This window comes from Hemicordylus capensis, chromosome 1 (assembly GCF_027244095.1).
Source record: "Hemicordylus capensis ecotype Gifberg chromosome 1, rHemCap1.1.pri, whole genome shotgun sequence".
Taxonomy (NCBI): domain Eukaryota; kingdom Metazoa; phylum Chordata; class Lepidosauria; order Squamata; family Cordylidae; genus Hemicordylus; species Hemicordylus capensis.
The window spans coordinates 191,453,461-191,478,891 of NC_069657.1; the positions used below are offsets into that span (position 1 = coordinate 191,453,461).

General features: G+C 41.9%; 1 protein-coding gene across 8 annotated transcripts in view; it reads right to left on the reverse strand.

Moving 5' to 3' along the window:
• Nucleotides 1-25,431, reverse strand: part of COBLL1 (cordon-bleu WH2 repeat protein like 1) — a 160,813-nt gene that overhangs the window by 33,656 nt on the left and 101,726 nt on the right. For all 8 annotated transcript variants that reach the window (XM_053263119.1, XM_053263169.1, XM_053263111.1 and 5 more), the window contains exons 3-5: nt 9,670-9,871; nt 8,595-8,823; nt 1,701-1,739 (exon numbers count right to left, since the gene is read on the reverse strand). In XM_053263119.1, coding sequence (XP_053119094.1) covers nt 1,701-1,739; nt 8,595-8,823; nt 9,670-9,871 — 470 coding nt within the window. The remainder of the gene's footprint in view (nt 1-1,700; nt 1,740-8,594; nt 8,824-9,669; nt 9,872-25,431) is intronic.

Consider the following 25,431-nt stretch of genomic DNA (forward strand, 5'->3'; position numbering starts at 1 on the left):
ATCCTTCAAAAATACTATGCAACTCTTTTCACAAATTTTATATTATATTATTTTTTTAATTTATTTTTTATTTATTTACAGTCAGACAGGTGTTATTGACTGGTTTGTTTTATCCAGACATCGAGTCCTTCCCAAGGACCTGGGATGGCTGAATTTTATCAATAATACTGTTGGTTATTATAGATATCGTCGCAAAATATAGGCTGTTCCCAGTAAAGCTGCTTTTTGTAATTGGCTGATGGTGATTTCTGTGGCCCCTATGGTGTTGAGGTGCTCTTCAAGGCCTTTGGGGACTGCACCCAGGGCGCCAATTACCGCTGGGATTATTTTGGTCTTTTTCTGCCACATCATCATTATTATTATTATTATTATTATTATTATTATTAATTCAATTTCTATACCGCCCTTCCAAAAATGGCTCAGGGCAGTTTTTACAGAGAAATAATAAATAAATAAGATGGATCCTTGTCCCCAAAGGGCTCACATTCTAAAAAGAAACACAAGATAGACACCAGCAACAGTCACTGGAGGAACTGTGCTGGGGGTGGACAGGGCCAGTTAATCTTCCCCTGCTAAATAAAGAGAATCACTACAGTAAAAGGTACCTCTTTGCTCAGTTAGCAGGGGATATATGAAAAAAATTGCTAATACTACTGTGTTCTCCTCTTTCAAGGGGCTTTTGTCTGATTGGGGGGCATTCCCCCTCCCCACCTCATCCCACTCCAGTCCCAAGGCTCCTCCCAGCCTTCAAGAGTTGCTTTTCAGGAGGCTGCTGCAAGCGAGGAGGAGACAGGAAAGCTTGCTTCCTTCTGCACACAGTTGCTGGAATACAGCCCATTGGCTGAGATCCAGATAATAACGCAACCTTCTTGCATGTGTGCATATTTTTCATTGCACTAGCACAGCATTAGTCTGGAAAAACCATTGATGAAGATGATGATAAACAGGAAAAATTACTTTCTAGTCTCAAATATGGTACTGGGCAAATTTCTATCAGTGTAATTTTTTGCACAGTTACCTCTTAACAAGTGGAGTAACATCCAGATTAAGTCAGTCATAACTAAGTCTCACTGCAATTAATGGGTGTTAAATTAGCCATGGACTAACTTGTCTCATCGGATTTCAGTGGTGCTTAGTCATGACTAACTATTCTGGATGGTATGATTTATTTTGAAAACATATATAGGGTTGGGGTGTATATCTTTCCAAAAGCCTTCCAGCTCATCACATACTTGATACTCTGATCTGAACTATCCAAATGATCGGAGTCACACTGAGATTTTGCAGACACACTGAAGTGTACATAAAACAATCTGATTCTACCGTCCTTATCATTAGTACCATGGTACAAGGGGAATAACTGACAAACAGTTTAGCAACATTAAGACAACATTAACTTGCATGACCTTGACTGTTCAGGCTCTAACTCCTCTTAGGTATTTTTCTCCACTCTCTGATGCTACACGCAGGAGCTCCTCTAAAATGGGAGCATTAATGTATCATATATATATATATATATATATATATATATATATATATATATATATATCCATAATCTACTTTTTGGATGATAATTTAGGCAAATGCCATAACATATTAAAAGACACTTGTTTGATTTGACTTCAATACACAATTCCAGTGCATGGCAATGCTCCATTCACTGCTGCTTATATTCATTATCCAAGATCATCACAACTCACCTTGTAAAGAAGACAAATTGAATTCAGCAGTTGGTGTGGCTAGAGAAAGAGAAACTGAAAATTAATTATAAGAACAATGCTTCCTGAATAAATTCTTAATCCAAGTTTCAGCAGAGAAGCTGCAGGCTGTACTGGCCAGTTTTCAAGAGTATAAAGTTACACTTTCTATCACATTTCATGCAAAATAAAAGAACACATTAAACAAACGGCAGTCAACTGGTGGACTGTGGAACAGATATGGCCAAAACGAAAATAGGGGGGGAAAGGGGGGGGATGATGCAGCACCCAAAACAAAACATAGAAGGGAGGAAAGGAAACCCAAAGGTGCTGAGCAAGTTGATACTGTATTTATTTCAAGCCTGACACATTTCGAGCATTGCTGTTTTTCAGAGGCAAATGTACTGCATCTTTGTTCATTTATTAGAAAGTATATCACACAATAGTTTTAGAGATTTTACTATTATATGATAGCACAATAGTACTAGTAACATGTGAACAACGAAGAGCAATGCTCAAAACATGTCAGGCCTAAAATAAAGACAATATCAATTTGCTTAGCACCTTTGAAAGCTTTCTTCCCTCCTTTTTGTGTCTGGAACAGATATGGCCCGAGAAGTATCTTTACCTGGCCCCTGGAAATGATGAAAACCAGGATTCTAAAAATTCTACCACCACCACCCCTTTGCAGTGGCTGGCATTCCATGAAGCACTACAACAAAGGAAGAGGCCTTGAGCGGGTTCAAAGAGTTTGGAAATCATCATCATCATCATCATCATCATTAATTCAATTTCTATACCGCCCTTCCAAAAATGGCTCAGGGCGGTTTACACAGAGAAATAACAAATAAATAAAATGGATCCCTGTCCCCAAAGGGCTCACGATCTAAAAAGAAACATAAGATAGACACCAGCAACAGTCACTGGAGGTACTGTGCTGGGGGTGGAGAGGGCCTTAGCTGCTCTTCTTCCGCAACCCAGTAGCACGGCAGGGCGGGGAGCAATTTTGCTGCTTTCCCATCCCTCCTATTCACCCACAGGAATATGTCACCGAGGGTCATGCAGCCCACAGAGAAATATTCCTGAAAATGAATAGTCCTTTACGAGGGAGGAGAGAGCAGCAAAAATCACTCCAATAATACTGGGCTTTGGAAGGAAGAAGAAGCACAGTTATTTTCTAACCTCTGTGCATCCCCTCATGGCTTCTTCTGTTGCTGTAGCACTGTGGGGAGTGTCAGTCAGTGTCTTAAGGGCTGCCTGGATTTTGTTGCCCATTCATGAGCTGCATAAAAGAAGTAATTACTGAGTAACAATTGTGTTTACTTAGAATAAAATCTCACATATTCAATATATATTTGAGCATGGTATCAGATCTAACATGCTCTATGGAAATAAATACACGTCATATCTCAGATCTGGTTTTTTAAAAAGGGCAACAGTCCAATTCATCAGATTTGTTTATTGCAGGCCAATTGTGAATGCAACTCACTACTGTTATGGACTAAAAATAACACTAAAAATGATATAATACACTATGAACATAGCCAAGTAATATGAACAGAAAATAGGCTGTAACTAACTGCTAATTTATTCCAGTTGTTTAAGAGTCAGTTAACATAAGCTCTATTTTTTTAGATAGTTTTGCCCTATCTGAAATTATCCAATATACCAGTCTAGCACTCATGGCGTCAAGTCGATTTCGACTCCTGGCACCCACAAAGTACTATGGTTTTCTTTGGTAGAATACAAGAGGGGTTTACCATTGCCTCCTCCCACGCAGTATGAGATGATGCCTTTCAGCATCTTCCTATATTGCTGCTGCCCAATATAGGTGTTTCCCACAGCCCGGAAAACATACCAGTGGGGATTCGAACCAGCAACCTTCTTGTTAGTCAAGCATTTCCCCACTGCGCCACTTAAGGTGATTCTAGCACTCATATCATGACCAAAATAACTTTGAAGACAAACTTACTAAGGTAACTTAGTGCTTAACTGTGGGAGCTGTTTATGGTTTTTAAACTAATTTCTTATGAATGACTGTATTTTGTTTTATAGTGTTTTAGTATTGTTGTATTGAATATGTTATTTCTATTTCTGCTGGCCAATGGCTGTAATAAAATTGATGATGTACTAAGGTAAATTAAATGCCTTTCTTGTCCCCAGCAGTAAATAAAAATGGATGCTTACCATTCAATTAATAGCTTATATTTATTTCTTATTTTACATTTTATATCCAGCTCTTCCTCCAAGGAGCCCAGAGCAGTGTACTACATACTTAAGTTTCTTCTCACAACAACCCTGTAAAGTAGGTTAGGCTGAGAGAGAAGTGACTGGCCCAGAGTCACCCAGCAAGTATCATGGGTGAATGGGGATTTGAACTCGGGTCTCCCCAGTCCTAGTCCAGCATTCTAATCACTACACCATGCTGGCTCTTTGATATGATGGAAAGCATATCCACAGTAACAGCTGAATTCCTGTAAGAATGCTCCAAGGGGCCCACACATTTCTGCCTGAAGCAAGCTAGTAATATTCGCCGGGAGAGAGTGGTGGTGGGGATGTGGTATTGGGAGGTATGTAAAGCAGAGTGGAATCTGCCCAGATTCTGCAATGTGGTCTTGGCAAAAAGGAAAAGCCTAACAGCAATGAAGAGCCTACTCATCTGCAGGTTATTTATAAAGTCACTATACACTCTTAAACCTGAAAATAGCAACATCCCTATTAATACCAACAGAGAATTCTTTCCAGTGGCTGTTGTTGGAGTATCCTTTGTGATTCCCCACCCCCCAGCCAAGACTGTGAGTCCCTTTGAGACAGGGAATAATCTTCTCATTTCTTTTGCTTTATGAACCCCTGTAAGAACTTTTTATTGAAAAGTGATATATCAATATGCTAAACAAACCTTATTTATAAAAGTTCCTGCTTCAATTACTGTCAACAGTAAGGTGTTCCGGGAAACACATTTCCCCCCTTGAAATAGGGGATTTTCGACATGCTCGTTGAATCAATGGATTTATACCTGCAGGATACAACTTGTAATATTCCTGAAAATCTAAGCTTCAACCTGGGAAACTGATATTATTCAAAATGCTTGGTATACCACTGATTTGGATTTGAACTTAAAAATTATTCACCTTTCACTCTCCATTTAATTAATGGAGGTTTTGAACATTATATTGTGATATAAAAACCAACTGATCTTGGTTTATTCTGACCAAGATGCTTAAAATAAACTGAGATCTGAACCCAAGGTTTGGGGTGGGGTTCAGCTCCCACTCTACTTCAAGTGCTTGGGTAGAATAAACCAAGATTGGTTAGTGCAGACCTCTTTGGTTATGAGGTTTGTTCTTAATCACAATTGGACGCGACATTCTTCCCAAGTGCAGGCAGGGGAGAGAAAGTTTAAGGCTGAGAGATCTCAATTCTGTACATTTAACCTTGGTTCCGCATGATACCTGAACCTGCCCAATAGCTAAAGTCCATCAACAAACTGGGAAGTGAAACCACAGTTTGAAATTAATTTGTAAAATATTATTAAATGATACATTTGCAACAAGCAAACCTTCCTCTCCAGCCTTTGTTTGTACACTGACAAGTGGGTTTTCACTGTGTTTTTCCTTGCACATACCATTAGGGGCTGGATTTAGCCTGGCAAACTAACCCATGGCTTCACCGAACATTTGGGATCTTAACTAGGGGTAAAGTGACAAACTAGGATAGGAGTTAACCATGATTAAGCATTATACCTGCAGTAAGCCAACAGTTAGGACAGGACTTCAACTTCAGCCCTCCTGAAAATGTTGGCCTACAATTCCCATAGTCCCTGACTACTGGCTACTGTGGCTGTGGATTTAGGGAGTTGTAGTAAAAAAAAAAAAAAACAACCTGTGGGGCCAGAGTTGAGCAGGCCTCAAAGAGAAAGATCAACCTTGATAGTCCTAGTCCAACCCCCACCCCCGTCCCACCCACCCACCCCACCCTTCTCTTAGTAGAGTTTTTCTTTATACCCCATCAAGTCATCCAGTGACCACTTAAGTTAGTTTACAAAAGAATTGTAATACAGTCTAGGGATGTGCAAAACCAGTCCACGGTCCAACGGTTTGGTCCGGGGGTTCATGATTGAACAGACACACGCCCCCCCCGGTTCCGTACCGTCCAGTCCAGCAGGTCCGCGAACATTTTTTAAAAAAATTAAATTAAAAGTAACTACCTGTAGCCCTTTTGGGGGGCTTGCTGTAGCTGTGGGGGTAGGGTATCCGTGAGGGTTCCCTCTCCCCCCGCCAGCCTCCCTCATCACCACCGCAGCTGGGTAAATGTAGTCTTTTTGGCCCTTTTGGGCCTCCCTAAAGGTGAGCGGTGATCATTTTGGCTGCTGCCAAGCATGCGCAAATGCCCTCTGCGAGGCCTCCTTTATGGAGGTGAGCCAAAATGGCCAAAAAGTGATGGCCTTTACAGACAAAATGGCTACTGCTCGCCTTTATGGAGGCCCAAAAGGGCCAAAAAGATGACGTTTACCCAGCCGCGGTAGTGATGAGGGAGGCTGGTGGGGAGAGAGTGAACCCTCGTGAACCCGCCCCCCCTCCCGGCTGCAGCAAGCCCCCCGAAGGGGCTACAGGTAGTTACTTTTTTAAAAAAAAAATTTTAATTAAAGTTCGCGGACCGGACGGGGGTGGGGTTTCGATGGGGGCCGGACCAAACTGGCCCGGTTCCGTTCCAGACTGGTTCGGCCTCAAACCGAACTGGGCCAGACGGTTCCATGCACACACCTAATAAAGTCAAGCCAGACACAATATCAAAGATGAACTGTTAAAATAAAAATCAATTCACAAAATGTGACTCCAAATCACTTTTTAAAATAACCATAACACAGCAACAAAAATAACCCTGGCTTAGTTTTTTGTCTTCTTGTTTTAAGTCAGCAATCAGTCTTACCCACCAAATGCCTGTCGAAATAAAAAACATTTCTACTAATCTGCAGAAGGTGAAGTGGTGCTTTCAGTCCAGAAAACTGCATGAAGAAAAAATGTTAAAAAGGCCTCTCGCAAGTATTGCTGCCCCAATCCAATTTGTTCTTCCTGAAGCTGCTTTTAAGATATTTTAAACAAATAATTACAAAATTTCCTATCCTTATAATATACCAAAATAAATAATAAAAAACTACATCTCTCACAAAATTTGACAATACTACACCAAAAAGGGGGAGTGATAAATCAAGCCTGATATGATTATGAAATGTATTATTCAAGAACATCCCAGAGATTAGCTCTCAGCAAATGCATGTATTCATTTTTTCACAGATCAAATTTTCTATAATAAACTTGTAGTGGATTAAAGCCTTTATCTCAGAGCAACCTCACATGACGGAAAGAAATGCTGAAGTATCCCTGCTGAGCTGCCTGGCTAAGCTTCTCCAAAAACTATTCTGTATTATTGGAAGATTCAAAATTCTTCCTCTACCTCCCCTCTTTACTGACAGAGCTTGAACCTCCATGGGCTTGGGGTGGAATCCCAGGGGAAACTCTCTTTATTTTGCTATCTGATAAGTACAAAAAAAACCCTTCCATGTGCAAGCCTACACGTGGTGAGAAAACCGATAGCTGCTGAACATTTGAGGATGTGTTTGACCAGAGAAAATCCCCCTTGGCCCCCACTTTTCATGAGTTAAAAACAAACTCGACAAGGCTTGTAAAAAGAAAAGAACTAAAAAAACCACCAGTTTTATTCAATTACTACAGACTGCTTCCATCTGAGGCTTTCTCAGCTTTTAGAAACAGTTAAGAATACTTAGTAGAGTTACAAAAATAGGTTGCCTTAATGCATGCTTAAATGTTTATAGGGTCTTTTGCAATGCCCTAGGTAGGATGGGTGTAGGACAGTGTTTCTTATTTTAATTACAGGTAAACAATAATTGACGAGAAACAGGAATATGCAAATGCACACATAGAAAGATATATAAGTTTCTAACACAAAGTCTGACTAAGCAAACTTTTCCCTTATTAATCATCCCAAAGCCAAAGCCCAGGCTTCTTTTCCTTGAACTCACCAAATGCCGGATGAGAATTCAAACTTCCTGACCTCCTAATCTTTCAAGGACCTGCAGAGTCATTCTCCTGCAGCCAAACTCAATGGCCACATGTCCTCCTGAGCACCTCCAGCTTAGCTTCTTCTCTAACAAAGAACTCCCTTCTTCCTGGCAACAGCTCTCTAGGTCCCACCCACCTGGTGTGCTGATTGGCTGAGCCCTGGAGTTCACCAGCTTGTATGTTAAAACAGGATTCACTCCCAGTTAGCTCTTTAGAGAGAGGGGAGGCTGGTCACTACAACCAGAGGCGTAACTAGGGAAAATGGCGCCCGGGGCAAGCACTGAAATCACGCCCCCCGCGCGCCCCCCCCCCCACGCCACAACATACTACATTATACTTAGGTTTTTCCTCACAAGCGCCCGCCGCCAAGCCAGGCCACTGACTGGCCACCAGGCGCCAGCAAAGCAATTGGGGGGGGCGCGGGCGGCGCGGAAGGGACCGCTCGTGGGGGATGGGCTGCCTACGCGCTCCCTTGACTGCTGCAGCGCTGCTGCACTGAGCAGGAAACATTTGTATTAACAAAAAAAATTTAAAAAATTAAAAAAAATTGTCATGTCGGCGCCCCCCATGTGACCAGAAAAGATGGCGCCCGGGGCACGTGCCCCCCCTGCCCCCCCTATAGTTACGCCTCTGACTACAACACTGCTTTTCAGTTTTTATAAAAGCATTGGAAGATCTGATCATAGATCTCCTACACCACAACTGTTCTGGCCCTTAAAATGAAGATGCAAAGTCAAAGCTACACTGCATTACCAAATATATTTACAGAATATATGTGACTAACAACTTTAATGAATGACAAATGCATAAGTCTTACCTTTGCTGACATTCATGGCATATAATTCTCTGAGTCCAAGTTCATTAAGTGATTTGGTCCAGTCAAGAACCTCTTGAGACTGATAACTCTTCAGTAACAGAGTTTGTAAGGGATCAAAGTCACATTTGCTACAGATAGTGTGTATGAGCTCTTCAAGTGGTGCATGTGGGCTAACTCGGACAATAGTCTTCTGTGTCTTCTTGTAATTTATTACGACTCTCACAGTTTGCTGAAACAATAGCAAATGCATCCATTGACTAAATATTCAAAGTCCGAGCTTTCAGTGAAAAAGAGGTTCATCCCACTAAACCTGTGGCTAAACAGACTATTACAGCAAATACCTTCAGAATTCTAATTTATATTTCGAGCCAAGCTGAATGTTATCCATGGAACTTACAGCTCAGATTGGGTTGCTGAAATGCCCCCATTTCACTACATGCAAATGAAGGCAGTGAAATCCATTACAGCCCTTTTTATATGCTATACTCTTACACCTCCTTGCAGTACAGCACAATGATTTGGCTGACATCACCTAGAGGTTAGGTGAAGTTACCTACTTGGTGACACGGTAAGAGTTATGAACATGGACCTCCATTGTAGACAAATACTCTTTCCTGAAGATCAGCAACTGTGGACAGAATCTAGTTCATGGAACAGTACTGTTGTGCCCTAAGCCATCAACACTTCCTCTATTCTTTCAGAGAGTGGAATGGGCAGAGACTCGAATGTAAGAGCAAGGAAGTTTTGCTCCTGCCTAAGCACTCGTCCTTGGAGCAGCTTACAGTAGCTAGGAGCCTATAGAAGGAACAGCTATTCTTTTTTCCCCTGGCAATAAAAGGTCAAAGCAAGCAATTATGACACATAGCGACCTGTCTACACAGCAATCTGTTAGGTCACAAGATATGTTATGCCCAAGATGGATTCTATGACAAAAATAACACTATTTCCAACAAATTTCAATTCCATAAACAAATTTTAAAATTGTTACCTGCAGAGTCTTGATGTAGACATAATTAAAACAAACAAGGTTTGATTCATATTCAGAATAGAGAGAGAAGTGGTAAAATTATCTCACCTCTGGGATGGTAGGAGTTGGCTTCTTCTTATCCATCTGTTTTGGCTTTAAAATCACTTTGTCTACTTCAAGCATTCCAATAGGTGTGTTTGGTTTAAATTTGATCTGTTTTTTCTCTGCTGATATCACATCTATAGCGTAGCTTGCAGGATTTAAACGGTATTGTGCACAAAGGTATACCAGTAAGTCCATCATTGGTTTGCTGAAATACAACATTGTCACACAGTCATTAAGCAAGACTTGTGTTTGTAGCTCTTCAGACTGTGGAGGAAAGTTTTCAGGACATTGGTGCCTTGTTGCTATATAGGCTTGTAGAAACATGTATGTCATAAAATGCAATTGCAACATCAGTATGGTCAGACAAAGCACCATTGAGAGTTTTCTGTCTTTAACAAAACACTTCCTGTTTGCATATTCAGCCCATTTTATTTCTATTAGTATTTCAAAAACCTTCAGTTTACAATGAGAATTAAGCTGCTTTACATTTTCACTCGTACTCCCAAAATAATGGAAACTGCAAGATAAAGTGCCTAACGCCTGTGCCATATAAGCTGTAAAGACTTTGTACAGTCTGGTATAAGATCATGGCTTTAGAAGTGAGGCTTCATGCACTCACACTCTGCCTTGGTCTTTTAGCTGGACATTGTGCTCGGGAGGGATGCATCCAGGCAGACGTTCAACAGGTGCACTTTCCCTAATCACTTCCTAGAGAGGCCCCTGCTGAATTTCTGCCTGATTATTTATTTATTACATTTTTATACTGCCCAAAATGTACGTCTCTGAGCGGTGAATAAATGCATCTTCAATGCCTTTTTAAAAGTTGCCAGAGATGGGGAGGCTTTTCTCTCAACAGGTAGCACATTCCAAAGTCCAGGGGCTGCAACAGAGAAGGCCCGTTCCCGGGTAGCCGCCAGATGAGTTGGAGGCACCTGCAGACAAACCACTCCAGATGATCTTAACAGGCGGTGGGGCTCATGGTGAAGAAGACATTCTCTTAAATATCCAGGGCCTAAGCTGTTTAGGGCTTTATAGGTTATAACCAGCACTTTGTATTTTGCCTGGAAACATATTGGCAGCCAGTAAAGTTATTTCAACATAGGAGTAATATGGTCTCTCCTAGATGACCCAGAGACCAACCTGGCTGCCACATTCTGAACCAACTGCAGTTTCCGGACTACGTACAAAGGCAGCCCCACATACAGCACATTACAGTAATTCAGCCTAGAGCTTGCCAGCATACGTACTACCATTTTGAGTTAGTTCATCTCAAGAAATTGACACAGCAGGTGTATGAGCCAAAGCCGATAAAAAGCATCTTTGGCCACTGCCTCAACCTAGGATACCAGGGAGAGGTTCAGATCCAGAAGCAGCCCCAGACTGCGTACCTGTTCCTTCGGGGGAGTGTGACCCCATCCAGAACTGGCAGATCAAAATCATCTCCCGAGTTCCGAACCCACACACTAAGTACCTCTGTCTTATCTGGATTCAGTCTCAATTTGTTATCCCTCATCCAGCCCATTACTGCCTCCAGGCAGGCATTTTAGGGAGGTTATGCCTTCTCCTGATGATGTTGACATGGAGAAATATACTGATAACACATACTGATAACACCCTGCACCAAATCTCCTGATTATCTCTCCCAGTGGTTTCATGTAGATGTTAAACAACATTGGAGACAATACAGAGACCTGAGGGACACCATACAAAAGTTCAGATTTTAAAGAACAACAGTCTTCAAGAGACACCATCTGGAATCTGCTCATGAGGTAGGAACGGAACCACTACAAAGCAGTGCCTCCCACCCCCAGTCCCCTTAGACGTTCAAGAAGGATACTATGGTCAATATTATCGAAAGCCGCCGAGAGATCCAAAAGGACCAACAGTCACACTCCCGCTGTCAATTCCCAATTGGAGATCATCCATCAGGCCGACCAAGGCAGTCTCCACCCCATAGCGCACCCAAAAGCCAGTTTGAAATGGGTCTAGATCAGGCCTGCTCAACTTCGGCCCTTCTGCAGATGCTGGCCTACAACTCCCATAATCCCTGGCTATTGGCTACAGTGGCTGGGAATTATGGGAGTTGTAGTCCAAAAACAGCTGGGGGGCCTAAGTTGAGCAGGCCTGGTCTAGATGATCAGTTTCCTCCAAGACCGCCTGGAGCTGGGAGGCCACCATCTTCTCAATCACCTTGCCCAGCAATGAAAGATTGGAGACAGGCCTGTAATTGCTTAACTCTGAGGGATCCAAGGTAGGCTTCTTCAGAAGTGGTCTAATGATTTGTCTCCTTAGGACAAGGAGGCATCCTGCCCTCCCTCAAAGGAGCATTTATGATCTCTAACAAACCCCTACAACAGCTTCCTTGCCAGATTTTATAAATCATGTTGGGCAAGGATCAAGAGGGCAGGTGGTAGGCCGCACCATTCCAAGCAACTTGTTTACATCCTCAGGGGTCACAAACTGAAATTGATCCAGGGTCATCACATAAGGGGAGCTGCTGGACAACTCGACACCAGATTCCGTAACAATTGTGGAGTTGAATCTAAGTATGCCCGAATACGAGAGATTTTGTCCACACACAAAAGCTCATTTAAAAGGTCACAGTGAGTAACAGTTGGTTCCAAGTACTGATTCAAGGGAGAAGGGGTACACATTAGCCCCTTCACGACCCTGAAGTCCTCTGCTGGACGTGAACGTGTGGACGTGATAGGGAGGAAAAGAATCGCTTCTTTGCTGCACGTATCGCCTGCGCATAGATCTTCAAATGCTCTCTATGTAATAATCTGTCCGATTTGAGTCACATCTTCCTTCATTTGCACTCTAGTCATCTGCCTCACCGCTTCAGCCCCTGTAGTTCTTCTATATACCAAGGGGCCAATTGCAAAGTGGGTTAGAGAAGATGCTTAGGAGCGATTGTATCGACTGCCCTGATGAGCTGATTATTCCAATTCTCCGCCACAGTGTCGACAGGGTCACCAGCAGAGCTAACACTAAATCCATCCAAGGCTTCCTGGAATCCTATAGGATCCAGTAATCTTCTCGGGTGGAGCATCCTAATGAGCACTCCACCCCTGCAGAAGTGGGACGTGGTTGTGAGTCCAACCTTAACCAGATGGTGGTCCATCCATGATAATGGGGAAATCACCAGAGTCGCCACCCATGGAACACCACCCTGTTCAGAGTGAAAGACCAGATCAAGCGTGTGACCAGCAATATGCATTGGTCCTGAGACCACTTGAGATAGGCCCATAGTTGTCATTTCTGCTCAAGGCAAAGTGTGGGCCTCTTAAACCCAACTTTGAGGATCAATTGTAAAACAAGGGTCCCAGGAGGATATACAAAAGGCACTTTTCTAGCATGCAGTCTAGAGGCTGAAACTATGCAAATGGACTACAAAATTATTTAAATAGCACTTCCTCAGTCCAAAAAAAATGTTGCCAACCTTTTAAACCCCTGTTCAAAAGAGAAAAACTTTAAACTGCTCTACATAAGCCATTTCCCAATGTATCTTCAGCAAATCTGCAGGGGAGGTGTCTCTTGTTGCCTACTGAATGTGTGCCGATGGCAAATGGATTAGAGGAATGGTTTTGATTCTATAAGCAATAGAATTTTTAGGGCTTATAATGGTGAACATTGAAAATTGAAAATACTTTCATTTCATTTCAGAACATTGAAAATACTTTCCAGCTTAACTATACTGCTGCTATTGTGCCAGTATAATTAATCCCAGCTGGAGGATTAGTGATGAGCAGCCTCTCTGAATTGCTCCAATACAGGTTTCTATTCCCACAGGAAGGGGATACTGTATTCTTTCCAGTCTTTATTTTCTTTATTTGTGAAACAGCACTACTTCTCCATTAAAAAAAAACACTATTAAAATAATGAGAGAGAAATCAGTAATTAAAGCCTCCCCATTGCAGGAAAAGAAAATCGGGGCAGGTTGGAGTGGCTGTTCATCACTAGTTCCTCAGCAGGGATGAACTGGAAACAACAAAACAGATTGAACCTGCAAGCAATAAACTTTTAATTGAAAGAGACCTTTGTTGAATGAGTTTTATTTGTAAGTAAATTTATTAATAAATAAATTTTAATAAATGAGATTTATTTGTAAGTAGGAGGATCTTGGCCATGGGGAGAGACACTGCTGTATTAAAGTGCTATGTAGAACCTCCATTTTAATTCCACTTCCAGCTAAGTGAGAAAAAGCAAGACTTCAACAGCACCAAAAAGTATGAAAGTAGCCTGAACTTCCTCCCTCCACTCTCAATCCCTCCCATTTTCTAGCCATTCTGGTACTTTGGAGGCTGATACAGGTTGTCGGAACTTTGTAGCTTTAAATATTGACCATACCAACAACTTACAACATGGCATGCCAACAGACAGCCTTTTTTCTTCATCTTTCAAACAAAGTGAGAGATAAATTCAGGAGTGACCAAAAAAAAAAATGGCTACAATGAACTCAAAGAAAAATGAATCTAGTAACAGACGTATTTGCCAGGAGAAATTTCAGATCTCTGCCTTTTCCACTGTCATTCAAACCATTCTAACAATAGCCAACATTGTGTCCAGCAAAATGCCAGCGTTACAGACCCACTTGGCTCCACTTGCACATGTGTAAGGCAGCCCTGGGGTGGCGCAACAACTTAAACCACTGTCTACATAGTTGCACAGTGTTACTTCCATTGGAAACAAATCAAGTAGAGCTGTGCAACTGCATGGATCCTTTTTAGTAAGTCGTTTTGATACTGCCATGTTACACAACATCACTGGAGCTGCCTTACAAATGCACAGCAGCCCCTGTGGGTCCATCACACCACATTCCTCTGTGTAAAATGTCAGCCTATGAAATTAGTTCCAAGCACACAAAGCAATTTACAAGAGGGCTCAAGACATTCTTGTCACCAGCTCATCATGGCACCTGACGCAGGGGTTGCAGCCCCCTCCACTTCCCTCTCTTCCTAGGGCTCATTCTGCCCATTGACTTGCTGTGCTGTGGCAACAACCAGCTTCTGCTGTCTTGTCTCCTCCCTGATGCTTGCTGTGCTAGAGACCTGGCAGATGCTCTGTCCTCCAGCACAGGACTTGTCTCCTCCAGTTTCCCTTTGAGAAGGAGAGGAAAGGCCAGAAGCCAGTGACTGCTGGTGAAGCAAGAGCAGCAAGTGGACAAGCAGGAAAGAGTAGCCTTGCTAAGCTGCCAAGAGGTCTCCCACCATTGCCATCGCCTATAGGCTGGCCAGTGTTACCTCTTCACAAAGCAGGTGCTGAGAGAGCAGTGCTGCTTCTCCCCTTTCCCTTGCCTGGGATCAGAACAGAGCAGCCTGCTTCTCTTCGGCACTGACCTCCTTCACTGCCTCTTCAGGAGTTGGGAGAAAGAGGAAATAACTCTGCTAAGAGTCATTAACAGGGACTTTAACTCTCTTAAGGAGTTAAAAGAGAGGCCACTCCTCCAGCTGCCCCTCTGTAGGTTACCCCTCCCCTTTACTTGTAAAGAGGAATCTTCACCGGATTCCTCTAACTTTAACTCTCAAGATTATTCCTGCAACTTTCAGAGGAAAAGACAGATGAAATCCTAGTTATTAAGTTTAAAGAGCGTCCTTTCCCACCACCACTCCTTGCGGTCACAGCAAACTGCTAATTTTCTGTAGGAGTTAAATGTGATCTAGCTTTGCCTTGGTGGACATGGATGCTTTTAATATGCATTGACTATGACAAGGATTATGACGATGAAGTTACCGTCAGTGTAGCTTCATCTCAAGTCTGATTTTCATGTTCAGTTTATATGGCTGGGCATATGACATTGCCTTATACTTAATTAGACTATTGATCCATCTAGTTTTGTCTACATATGCTCCGACAACTGCTCTCTAGGGATTCAGACAGACAATCTTTCTTTCCCAGCCCAATGAACTCCTGAAACTTTGAGGAATGAGTCTGGCTCTTAAATTTTGGGGCTGGCTCCTAGATCCACAGAAAATTTGTCAAGAACTGATATACAGTAACTCAGAGCTTGACAAATCCCAATTGCCAGGGAGCCATGGTGCCTATAAATATCATTGCGATACCTAGACTAGGATATTCAGAGCAGAGTTAATAAAATCTTTATATTTCCCAGGCAGTCCTGTTTCTGTTCTGTTACTTGTAAAGTGGTTAAAGAGAAATCCATCTCCTCTCCTCCTCTACAATGCCTGTCACTAAGTTTGGTAATTTTTGGACTGGCTCCTAGATCTAAACAAAAGTTGCCGAGGCCTTCAATAATTAATAACAATTTGACATAAAAAATTAGCCACATTATAGCCATAGTTGCAAATTATTGCAAACCGTTTTTTAAAATCAGGGAATTCCATAATGTTTTAAAGCATTCAGAATAAATGGATGGTGTAGTCCACCAAGCACCACTGCTATGCAAACTCCATTCAAGTTAGATGTTTTAATTCTTCTAATTACTTGAATTATTCCAGTTGTAGAAAGATGTCAGGGTAGTCGTTCATTAAAAATAACATATTTTTATGTTGCTTTTAATCATTCATAAACTGACTAACCAGCTGAAATCACATTTTGGCTATATAACACCTATAGTTAAATTATTCTCAAATGTCAGGACTAAGTCTGTTTTAAAATTATATACCAATTCAGAGGAAGCCAAAACAGGCAGCCAAATCACAGAATCCATAAGTATACATAAATTACTCTGGCTAAAGAACTACATTTGCAAGATGATACTTAACAGTAATTTTTAACAGCTGCTGCCTCCTAAACATTGTTTGTTCATAGCAATTTGCCTCAGAACATATAATAAAACTAACACGTCATCTTGTTTTGCTTATGCTCGCATTAACCAGACTGTTGTTCTATTTATTTGCAAGCATAAGTCCCAACCTGTTTAAATTAAGCAGTTAGACACACACAATTTTAAATTCTGGGTAGCATCCAGACAACATTCATTAGGTGTGTGCATGAACCATTTGATGCTGAACCAGTTCGCCTCCAAATGGTCCAGTTTTGTGGCTTGACTGTAAACCAAACTGGGGGTGGGGGTGGTTTGGTCTGTCATTCAACATAAACAAGCTCAGTTTGGCATTGAAGGAAACTAGGCAGGATGTTGAGAAAAGTAATGTAAAGTTACTTCATCTAGACCCATTTCAAACTGGCTCTAGAGCTGGCTACAGGGTTGAGGCAGCCTTGGTCAGGCTGATGGATGACCTTTACTGGGGAATCAACAGAGGGAGTGTGACTCTGCTGGTTCTTTTGGATCTCTCAGCAGCGTTCGATACCATGAAATATGGTATCCTTCTGGATCGCCTGGGGAAGTTGGAGGCACTGGTTTGCAGTGGTTCTGCTCCTACCTCTTGGGTAGATTCCAGATGATAGAGCTTGGTGACAGCTGCTCCTCAAAACGGGAGCTGTTATATGGAGTCCCTCAGGGCTCCATTCTGTCACCAATGCTTTTTAATATCTACATGAAACTGCTATGTGAGGTCATCAGGAGATTTGGTGCTGGGTGTTAACAGTATGCTGATGACACCCAAATCTACATCTCCTTTTCATCTTCATCATCAGGAAATGGCATCTATTCCCTAAATGCCAGCCTATAGGCAGTAATGGGCTGGATGAGGGATAACAAATTGAAGCTGAAACCAAGCAAGACGGAGGTGCTCATTTGTAGGGGCTCAGAAGCTGAGGGATGAGTTAGATCTTCCTGCACTGAATGGGGTTGCACTGCCTTGGAAGGAGCAGGTACACAGCTTGGGAGTACTACTGGACTCAGGCCTCACCCTGGTATGTCAGGAGGAGGCTGTGGCCAGGAGTGCTTTCTATCAGCTTTGGCTGATTCAACAGCTGTGGCCATTCCTTGAAGAACATGACCATAAAACAGTGGTGCACCAGCTGGAAACCTCCCGGCTTGACTACTGCAATGTGCTCTACGTGGGGCTGCCTTTGTACGTAGTTCAGAAACTTCAGTAAGTTCAAAATGTGGCAGCCAGACTGGTCTCCAGGGCAACTCGGAGAGAACATATTATGCCCATTTTGAAACAGCTGCACTGGATGCTGATATGTTTCCAGGCAAAATACAAAGTGCTAGTCATTACCTTTAAAGCCCTGAACAGCTTAGGTCCAAGTTATCTTAGAGAGCCCCTTCTTCAGTACAATCCCCACCACACATTAATGTCATCTGAGGAGGTCCATCTTCAGTTGCCACCAACACATCTGGTGGCAACTCAGAGGCGGGCCTTCTCTGTAGCTGCTCCTGGGCTGTGGAATGCACTCCCGGCAGAAATCCGTAATCTGAGTTCATTATTGGCCTTCTGGAGTGCCTTTAAGACCTATCTGTTTGGCCTGACCTTCCAGGGTTTTTCAGCTGTAAAGGTTTGGCCTGGTTTTCCAGGGTTTTAAAAACTGTTTTAATTGTTTTAATAATGGTTTTATGTTGTTTTTACAGTTAATTGATTTTAACAGTTAATTGATTTTAGTGTTGTTTGTAATGTAAACCACCCTGAGCCATTTTTGGAAGGGCGGTATAGAAATCAAATCAACAAATAAGTAATAATAAATAAATAAGTGCTGCTAGCACCACAGCTTGCATGCCCACCGCCCCACCCCTGGTGCTACCCAAGCATGCAGCAATCCATGTTTACCAAGCCGCCCATGCTGTGGGGCCACAACCGTGCTGCTGGCGCATGGGTAGCTTTGTAAACATGGATCACCATATGTTTGGGCAGTGCTGGAGCAGCACAAGCTGTGGGACTGACAGCCACAGTGGCCGGTTAGCACTTTATATTACTTTTCTTGCTGCCTCCCGGCTGCTCCTTTGTAGATCTCCCCACCCCTGTACTTGTGAAGGAAAATCTTCACCGGATTTTCCTTCACAAGTATAGCCAAACCAGTTCAGTCAAATGGAGTGGACTGGCCAGTCGGTTCAACCCTATCAGTTCAGGGGCACATGGTTTGGTTCACATTCTGTTCTAATTAAAACCAAACCGTGAGTTCTGGTTCGTGCACACCCTTAACATTAGTTATGACTAAGCACAACTGAAATCAATGAAACTAGTCAGTAATAACTACCTTAAGTCCAACTAACTTCAATGGGACTTAGCCATGACTAACTTTGCCTGGAACCTATTCTCTGTTTCAGAAATATTTCAGAGTGTATGCAAGAGTCACTCGCACTTCCTCTTACCAAGCCCCAAAATGCCCATTCTACCCACAGATTCCAGTATGCTGCGAGATGTTTCTTAGTCCTTTCAAGTAGTCTCCAAAGTAAAATTATATTTCTTTCAATATTTGTAAGATACTATGCTGAACAATTGCATACACAATAGAAATCAAGCTTCTTTTCATTTTTTCTTGAAACTCTCCAGATCTGAAACATACTTATTTATTTTATTATTCATTTAAAATATTTATACCCTGCCCCTCCAGTACACTACTGCTCGGGGTGGCTCACAACAATAAAATAGTAATAAAAACCACAATCAGTATCGAGTTCAAATTAAAAGTTATTTTAAAAGCTACAAACTGAAAATTATAAAATCTAAAAACTAAAGAACCTACCAGACATAACCAAAGATGGAGCATTTAAAAGCCTCCTTAAAATGGTGTGTCCTTAGTTGTAACATACATTACTAGACTGCAAGGCATCTATGATATGGAAGTTGTTCAGTGTTCATTTCTTTCAGTGGCACAGGACTTAAGAGCTCTCATTGCATATGCACCTCAAGAATATTAAGAAAAATAGATCTGTGGCCATATCGTGTGTGTGCATGTGCACACACACGTATATATAAAATGACTACCGCCAGCATGAAGAGGCCCAGAACAGCTACACAGGGACTAAAATGGCCCAAACTGGGCTGACTGGAGTCTGGGGAGTATGGCGGGGGAGGGGGAAATGCCGGAGAACCCCCCTCCCGTGGCAGCAGCAGCACCCCCTGGAGTTGTTTTAAAAATATGGAGTATTATTATTTTGTTAGAACCCCCAGACCAGTCGGGGTGATTTGGCTCGAGTTCGAGCTGAACCGAGTCTAGTTTGGCTCAAGGGCGAGGGGTGCGAGCCCTCAAGCAGACAAAGTTCAAACTCAAGCCAGTTTGCACATCCCTACTGCCCTGTCCCACTCAGGATGTCATAGTAGTTTACCACAAGCTTCTGTTTCACAGAACAGTTCCTGTTTCCAATAAGGCTATAAATCAAATTAATGTGATTTCATTTAAACTATGCATTTTGCGGATTGTATTTTATTCATTCATTCATTCTATTCCTAATGAATGAGAAAAGTCACTTCTTAAAGCCACTTCCTAAAGTGGCTCAGGGCAGTTAACATCAAAATCAAATACACATAACACAATTTAAAAGACATTTAAACCAGATTAAAATTAAAACTAGTTATCATTAAAAGCCAGGCTAAAAAAATTATCTTTAAGACTCTCTTGATGGCCTCCAAGGAAGATAATCCTCATGTACACGGGGAGCATGTTCCACAACCCAGGGCCGATCCCAAGTCACCACCAAATAAACCGAAGATCGACCCGAAGATAGATCGTCCTGATTATCTCAATGAGCTGTGGGGATTTGTAGAGCAAGGTGCTCTCACTTCTTTCTAACTAGGACCTAAGCCATCCAGGGCTTTAAAGAGGAGGTACTTTTAACCAGCACTTTGCCCGGAAACATATCGGCAGCTAGTGCAACAGTTTAAGAACACGCATACTATGGTCTCTCCAGGATACGCGAGAGACCAATCTTGCTGCCGCATTTTGGACTAACTGAAGTTTCCAGACTACATAAGAAGGCAGCACTACATAGAGTGCATTGCAGTAATCCAACCTGGAGGTTACCAGCTGGTGTATCACTGTTTTCAGGTCATTCTCCTCAAGGAACAGGCAGAATTATAGAATCAGTCATAGCTGGTAAAAAGTGCTCCTGGCCACCACCTAAGCCTGAGGCACCAAATGAGACCCGGGTCCAAGAGCACTCCCAAGTTACGAACCTGTTCTTTCTGGGGAAGTGTAACCTCTTTCTGGGGGAGTATATTCCGTCTTGCAGATTATGACCCCCAACAAGGAGCACTTCCATCTTTCTTGGATTCAGCTTCAGTTTATTATCTCTCATCCAGCCCGTTACTGCCTGTAGGCAGACATTTAAGGGGCTCACACCATTTCCTGATATTGATGACAAGGAGAAATAGATTTGGGTGTCATCAGCATATTTATAATACCCAGCACCAAATCACCTCACCCAGCAGTTTCATGCAGATGTTAAAAAGCATTGGTGACAGAAGCACAAAGTCCTCCAAAAGAGCAAAGATAACCCTCATTGCATTTGAATGGGAGATCACATGTAAGCACTGTAAGATATTCCCCTTAGAGAATGGGGCCACTCTAGGAAGAGCACCTGCATGCAGAAGGTTCCATGTTCCCTCTCTGGCATCTCCAAGATAGGGCTGAGAGAAACTCCTGCCTGCAAACTTGGAGAACCCGCTGCCAGTCTGTGTAGACAATACTGAGCTAGATGGACCAGTGGTCTGACTCAGTATATGGCAGCTCCCTATGTTCCGAAATAGGGAGTTTATCTCTACTTCAATTGCCACAACACTATCACAATGCATACTTTCAAAAAGGTAGGAGGTACTTTAAAAGATACTTTTGTAGAAATCAGTGATCAGAGTGATTCTGTTATTAGAGTCTTTTTCTTAGTTTTTTTGTTTTGTTCTTTATTGTTTTGTATTGATATTTGGTTTTTATTTTGTTTGTTTATCCAAAAGGGGCGACTTTGGAGAAATGGGATGTCCATTTATACATTATCTATATCTTGTGGTATATAAATCAAATAAATAAATTAAGCTGAGAGAGAGAAATATTACATTATGCTGAAACGCATAATTATTTTTATCAGTGATGTTTCTTATCTTGACTTATGCACGTCCTGTCTGAAAAATTAATTAAAAAATGGAACATTATATGAAATCTAATCTAGCTCATTATTAAAAGCAACCTGCAGAAACTACTTTCCTAAACAAATAATTCAGTCAAATACTTCTAGCCATCTTTATTCCCTCTGCCACAAAAATACTAACAGCTGATACCTCAAAGCAAAGTATCAGCAGGATAGGCCTTAAACTTAGATTCATATGCTTCATTTGTTCTGTATCAACAATTTGGGATGAAATTTTAGCCACACTGCAGACAATGGGTTGGATCCCAGCCTTTGTCAAGGCAACACTCTATCATCAGACATTCCTTCCAGAGTCAGCGTGGTGTAGTGGTTAGAGTGCTGGACTAGGACCGGGGAGACCCGAGTTCAAATCCCCATTCAGCCATGAAACTAGCTGGGTGACTCTGGGCCAGTCACTTCTCTCTCAGCCTAACCTACTTCACAGGGTTGTTGTGAAAGAGAAACTTAAGTATGTAGTACACCACTCTGGGCTCCTTGGAGGAATAGCGGGATATAAATGTAATAATAATAATAATAATAATAATAATAATAATAAGAAGAAGAAGAAGAAGAAGAAGAAGAAGAAGTAGTGGTGGTGGTGGTGGTGGTGGAGGGGACAAGTGTGCTGCATTGATAATGAACAGAGGAAAAATAAGAAAAACAGAAGGAATACAACTGCCCAATGGAAGCAACATCAAGAACCTGGAAGAGAAAGAACAGTACAAATACTTGGGCATTCTCCAGGCTGATAACATCGCACACACTGAAGTTAAAAGAAAAATTGGAAGTGAATACATCTGGAGAGTTAGAAAAATCCTAAAGTCCAAACTCAATGGCAGGAACACCATAAAAGCCATAAACACCTGGGCTATACCTGTTATCAGATACACTGCAGGAATAATAGACTGGACCCAGGCAGAGCTAGAGACGCTAGATTGTAAGACCAGGAAAATTATGACCATCAATCATGCTCTGCACCCCCGCAGTGATGTAGATAGGCTATACATCCCTCGCGGCTCAGGTGGAAGAGGAATGCTGCAAGTCCATCAAACAGCAGAGTAGGAGAAAAGAGGCCTTGAAGAATATATAAAGGACAGTGAAGAAGATGCACTTCAAATGGTCAATAACGAGAAACTATTCAACACCAATGAAACAAAGCAGGCCTACAAGAGAGAACAAGTCAAGAACTGAGCAGGAAAATGGAAAAATAAGCCACTGCATGGTCAATATTTGCACAATATAACTGGAAAATCAGACATCACCAAGACCTGGCAATGGCTTATGAATGGCAACTTGAAGAAAGAAACAGAGGGTTTAATATTGGCTGCACAAGAACAGGCACTAAGAACAAATGCAATTAGAGCAAAAGTCGAGAAGTCAACAACAAACAGCAAGTGCCGTCTTTGTAAAGAAGCAGCTGAAACCGTGGACCACCTAATCAGCTGTTGTAAAAAGATCACACAGACTGACTACAAACAAAGGCAGGACAAGGTAGCAGGGATGATACACTGGAACATCTGCAAAAAATACAAGCCACCTGTAGCCAAAAATTGGTGGGACCATACAATTGAAAAAGTTGAAGAAAATGAAGACGTAAAAATATCGGACTTCCGACTACAAACAGACAAACATCTGCCACATGACACACCAGATATAACTGTAGTCAAGTCAGTCAGTCTTTATTGTTACAGTCACTGACCAGAACCAGAAATCAGCAAATAAAAATAAAAATTAGTTAAGATGCAATGTATCAATAACAATAAAATAGATATTATAAATTAAATTAAAACAATAAAATTCCCTTATTAATCATCCGCCGACGAGTATTAATGGCAGCAGCACAGTATCTAGCAACTCTAGATGTAACAGCAGACTCCGCGTCGGAGAGCAACAAAGAGCAATAATATTGATCCTGTTGACCTGGAAATTTACATAATAGAGGTGTGATAAAAAGTTCACAAATATCCTTATAAAACAAGCAAAATAGTAAAACGTGTTCAGTGGTTTCAACCTGATCCAGCCCACAAGGGCAAAGCCTCTCTGAAAATGGAACTCCTTTATAGCGACCTTCAAGTACTGCTGAAGGTAAACTGTGACAGCGAGCTAAAGTAAAAGCTTTTCTATACCTCGGGATTTCTAGCCTAATGAAATAACTCATTGCAGAAACTATAGATCTACGCTCCTCTGCAATATAAAAGTTAAGACACCTTACTGAGATCATTTTGCCGCTCAGAATCTAAAACTCGCTGTCTAATCAGCGACTTCGCATGGTCATAACCCACAGTGGACAAGATTGTAGCAGAGAGGCCGAGTGTAGCTATTTTAGCCTCAATATTCTGAGACCATCTAGATCGATGGTCATCTTGTGAAATTAAAGGGGCTAGGCCAACTGGCTGGTAAATTAATCTAAGCCAATAGCATAATATGGTAATCCAAACATTTGCTTCAACCTTAATCAGGCCTGCCTCCAGACGGATGACAGTATTGGAAGCAGATCTTGGAACACAAAGTGCAGTTCTCAAAAAATTTGACTGCACACGTTCTAGGGTCTCCATATTTGGAAAAAGGCCCAGCTGTGCACCATAAAGCAGTTGGGCCAATGGCTTGGCTTTAAACAATTTGAGAGCCGCCGGTAAGTAAGAGCCACCCTTTAATCGCAAATATTGTAAAACAGCAAGCGAGCTTTTCTGAGTTTCAGAGGCTACGTAGTTCCCATGAGCTTTTCTGGCACCCCCAGCATGGAAAACTATTCCCAAATATTTTAAAAAATTCACTTGCTCAATTGGGTGTCCCTCGATCCTCCAAGCACGGATCTTAGGCTAGCAATATAGCAATACCAGGGGATAGCAGAATAGAAGAAAAAGAAATAGAAAAAATCACCAAATACAAAGATCTACGAATTGAAATGGAAAGGCTGTGGCAGAAGAAGACCAAAATAATCCCAGTGGTAATTGGCGCCCTGGGTGCAGTCCCAAAAGACCTTGAAGAGCACCTCAACACCATAGGGGCCACAGAAATCACCATCAGCCAATTACAAAAAGCAGCTTTACTGGGAACAGCCTATATTCTACGACGATATCTATAACAACAACAACATTGACAATAAAATTCAACCATCCCAGGTCCTTGGAAAGGACTCGATGTCTGGATAAAACAAACCAGTCAATAACACCTGTCTGACTGTGTAAATAAATAAATAATAGACAAGTGGAGGGGATCCTTGTATGAGTGCAGCTCTCTTTCTGTACATGAAAGGAGCTTTCAATTATGGAGCACTCCTCTGCCATACATTTCAAATCCAATCCATAGTGTTTAACCACATTCAGTACTAACAATGGTTTATGATTTAACCCTAGTTAAAAATCTTAAATGTACAGTGAAATGATGGCTTATTGAACTCTGCTACTGGAGAGCATTGATTTATTTATCAAATTTCTACACTGCCCCAAACTTTCATCTCTGGGTGGTTAACAACAACATAAAACAAGTTAAAAACCATACACAAAACTTAAAACAATTTAAACAATTTTAAAGTCAAACACAGATCAAAACCTAAAGATTTAAAAAGCTGAAAAAGCTTGGGTGAAGAGGTGGGTTTTCAAATGCTTTTTAAAAACTGTCAGAGATTGGGAGGATCGTATTTCAGTAGGTAGCGCATTCCACAATCTCAGGGCAGCAACCGAGAAGGTCCATCCCCTTGCGGCCACCAATCGAGCTGGCAGCAACTGGAGATGGACCTCTCCAGATGACCCCAATGGGCGGTGGGGCTCATAATGAAGAAAACGTTCTCTTAAATACCCAGGGCCCGAGCCATTTAGGGCTTTATCCATTATAACCAGCAC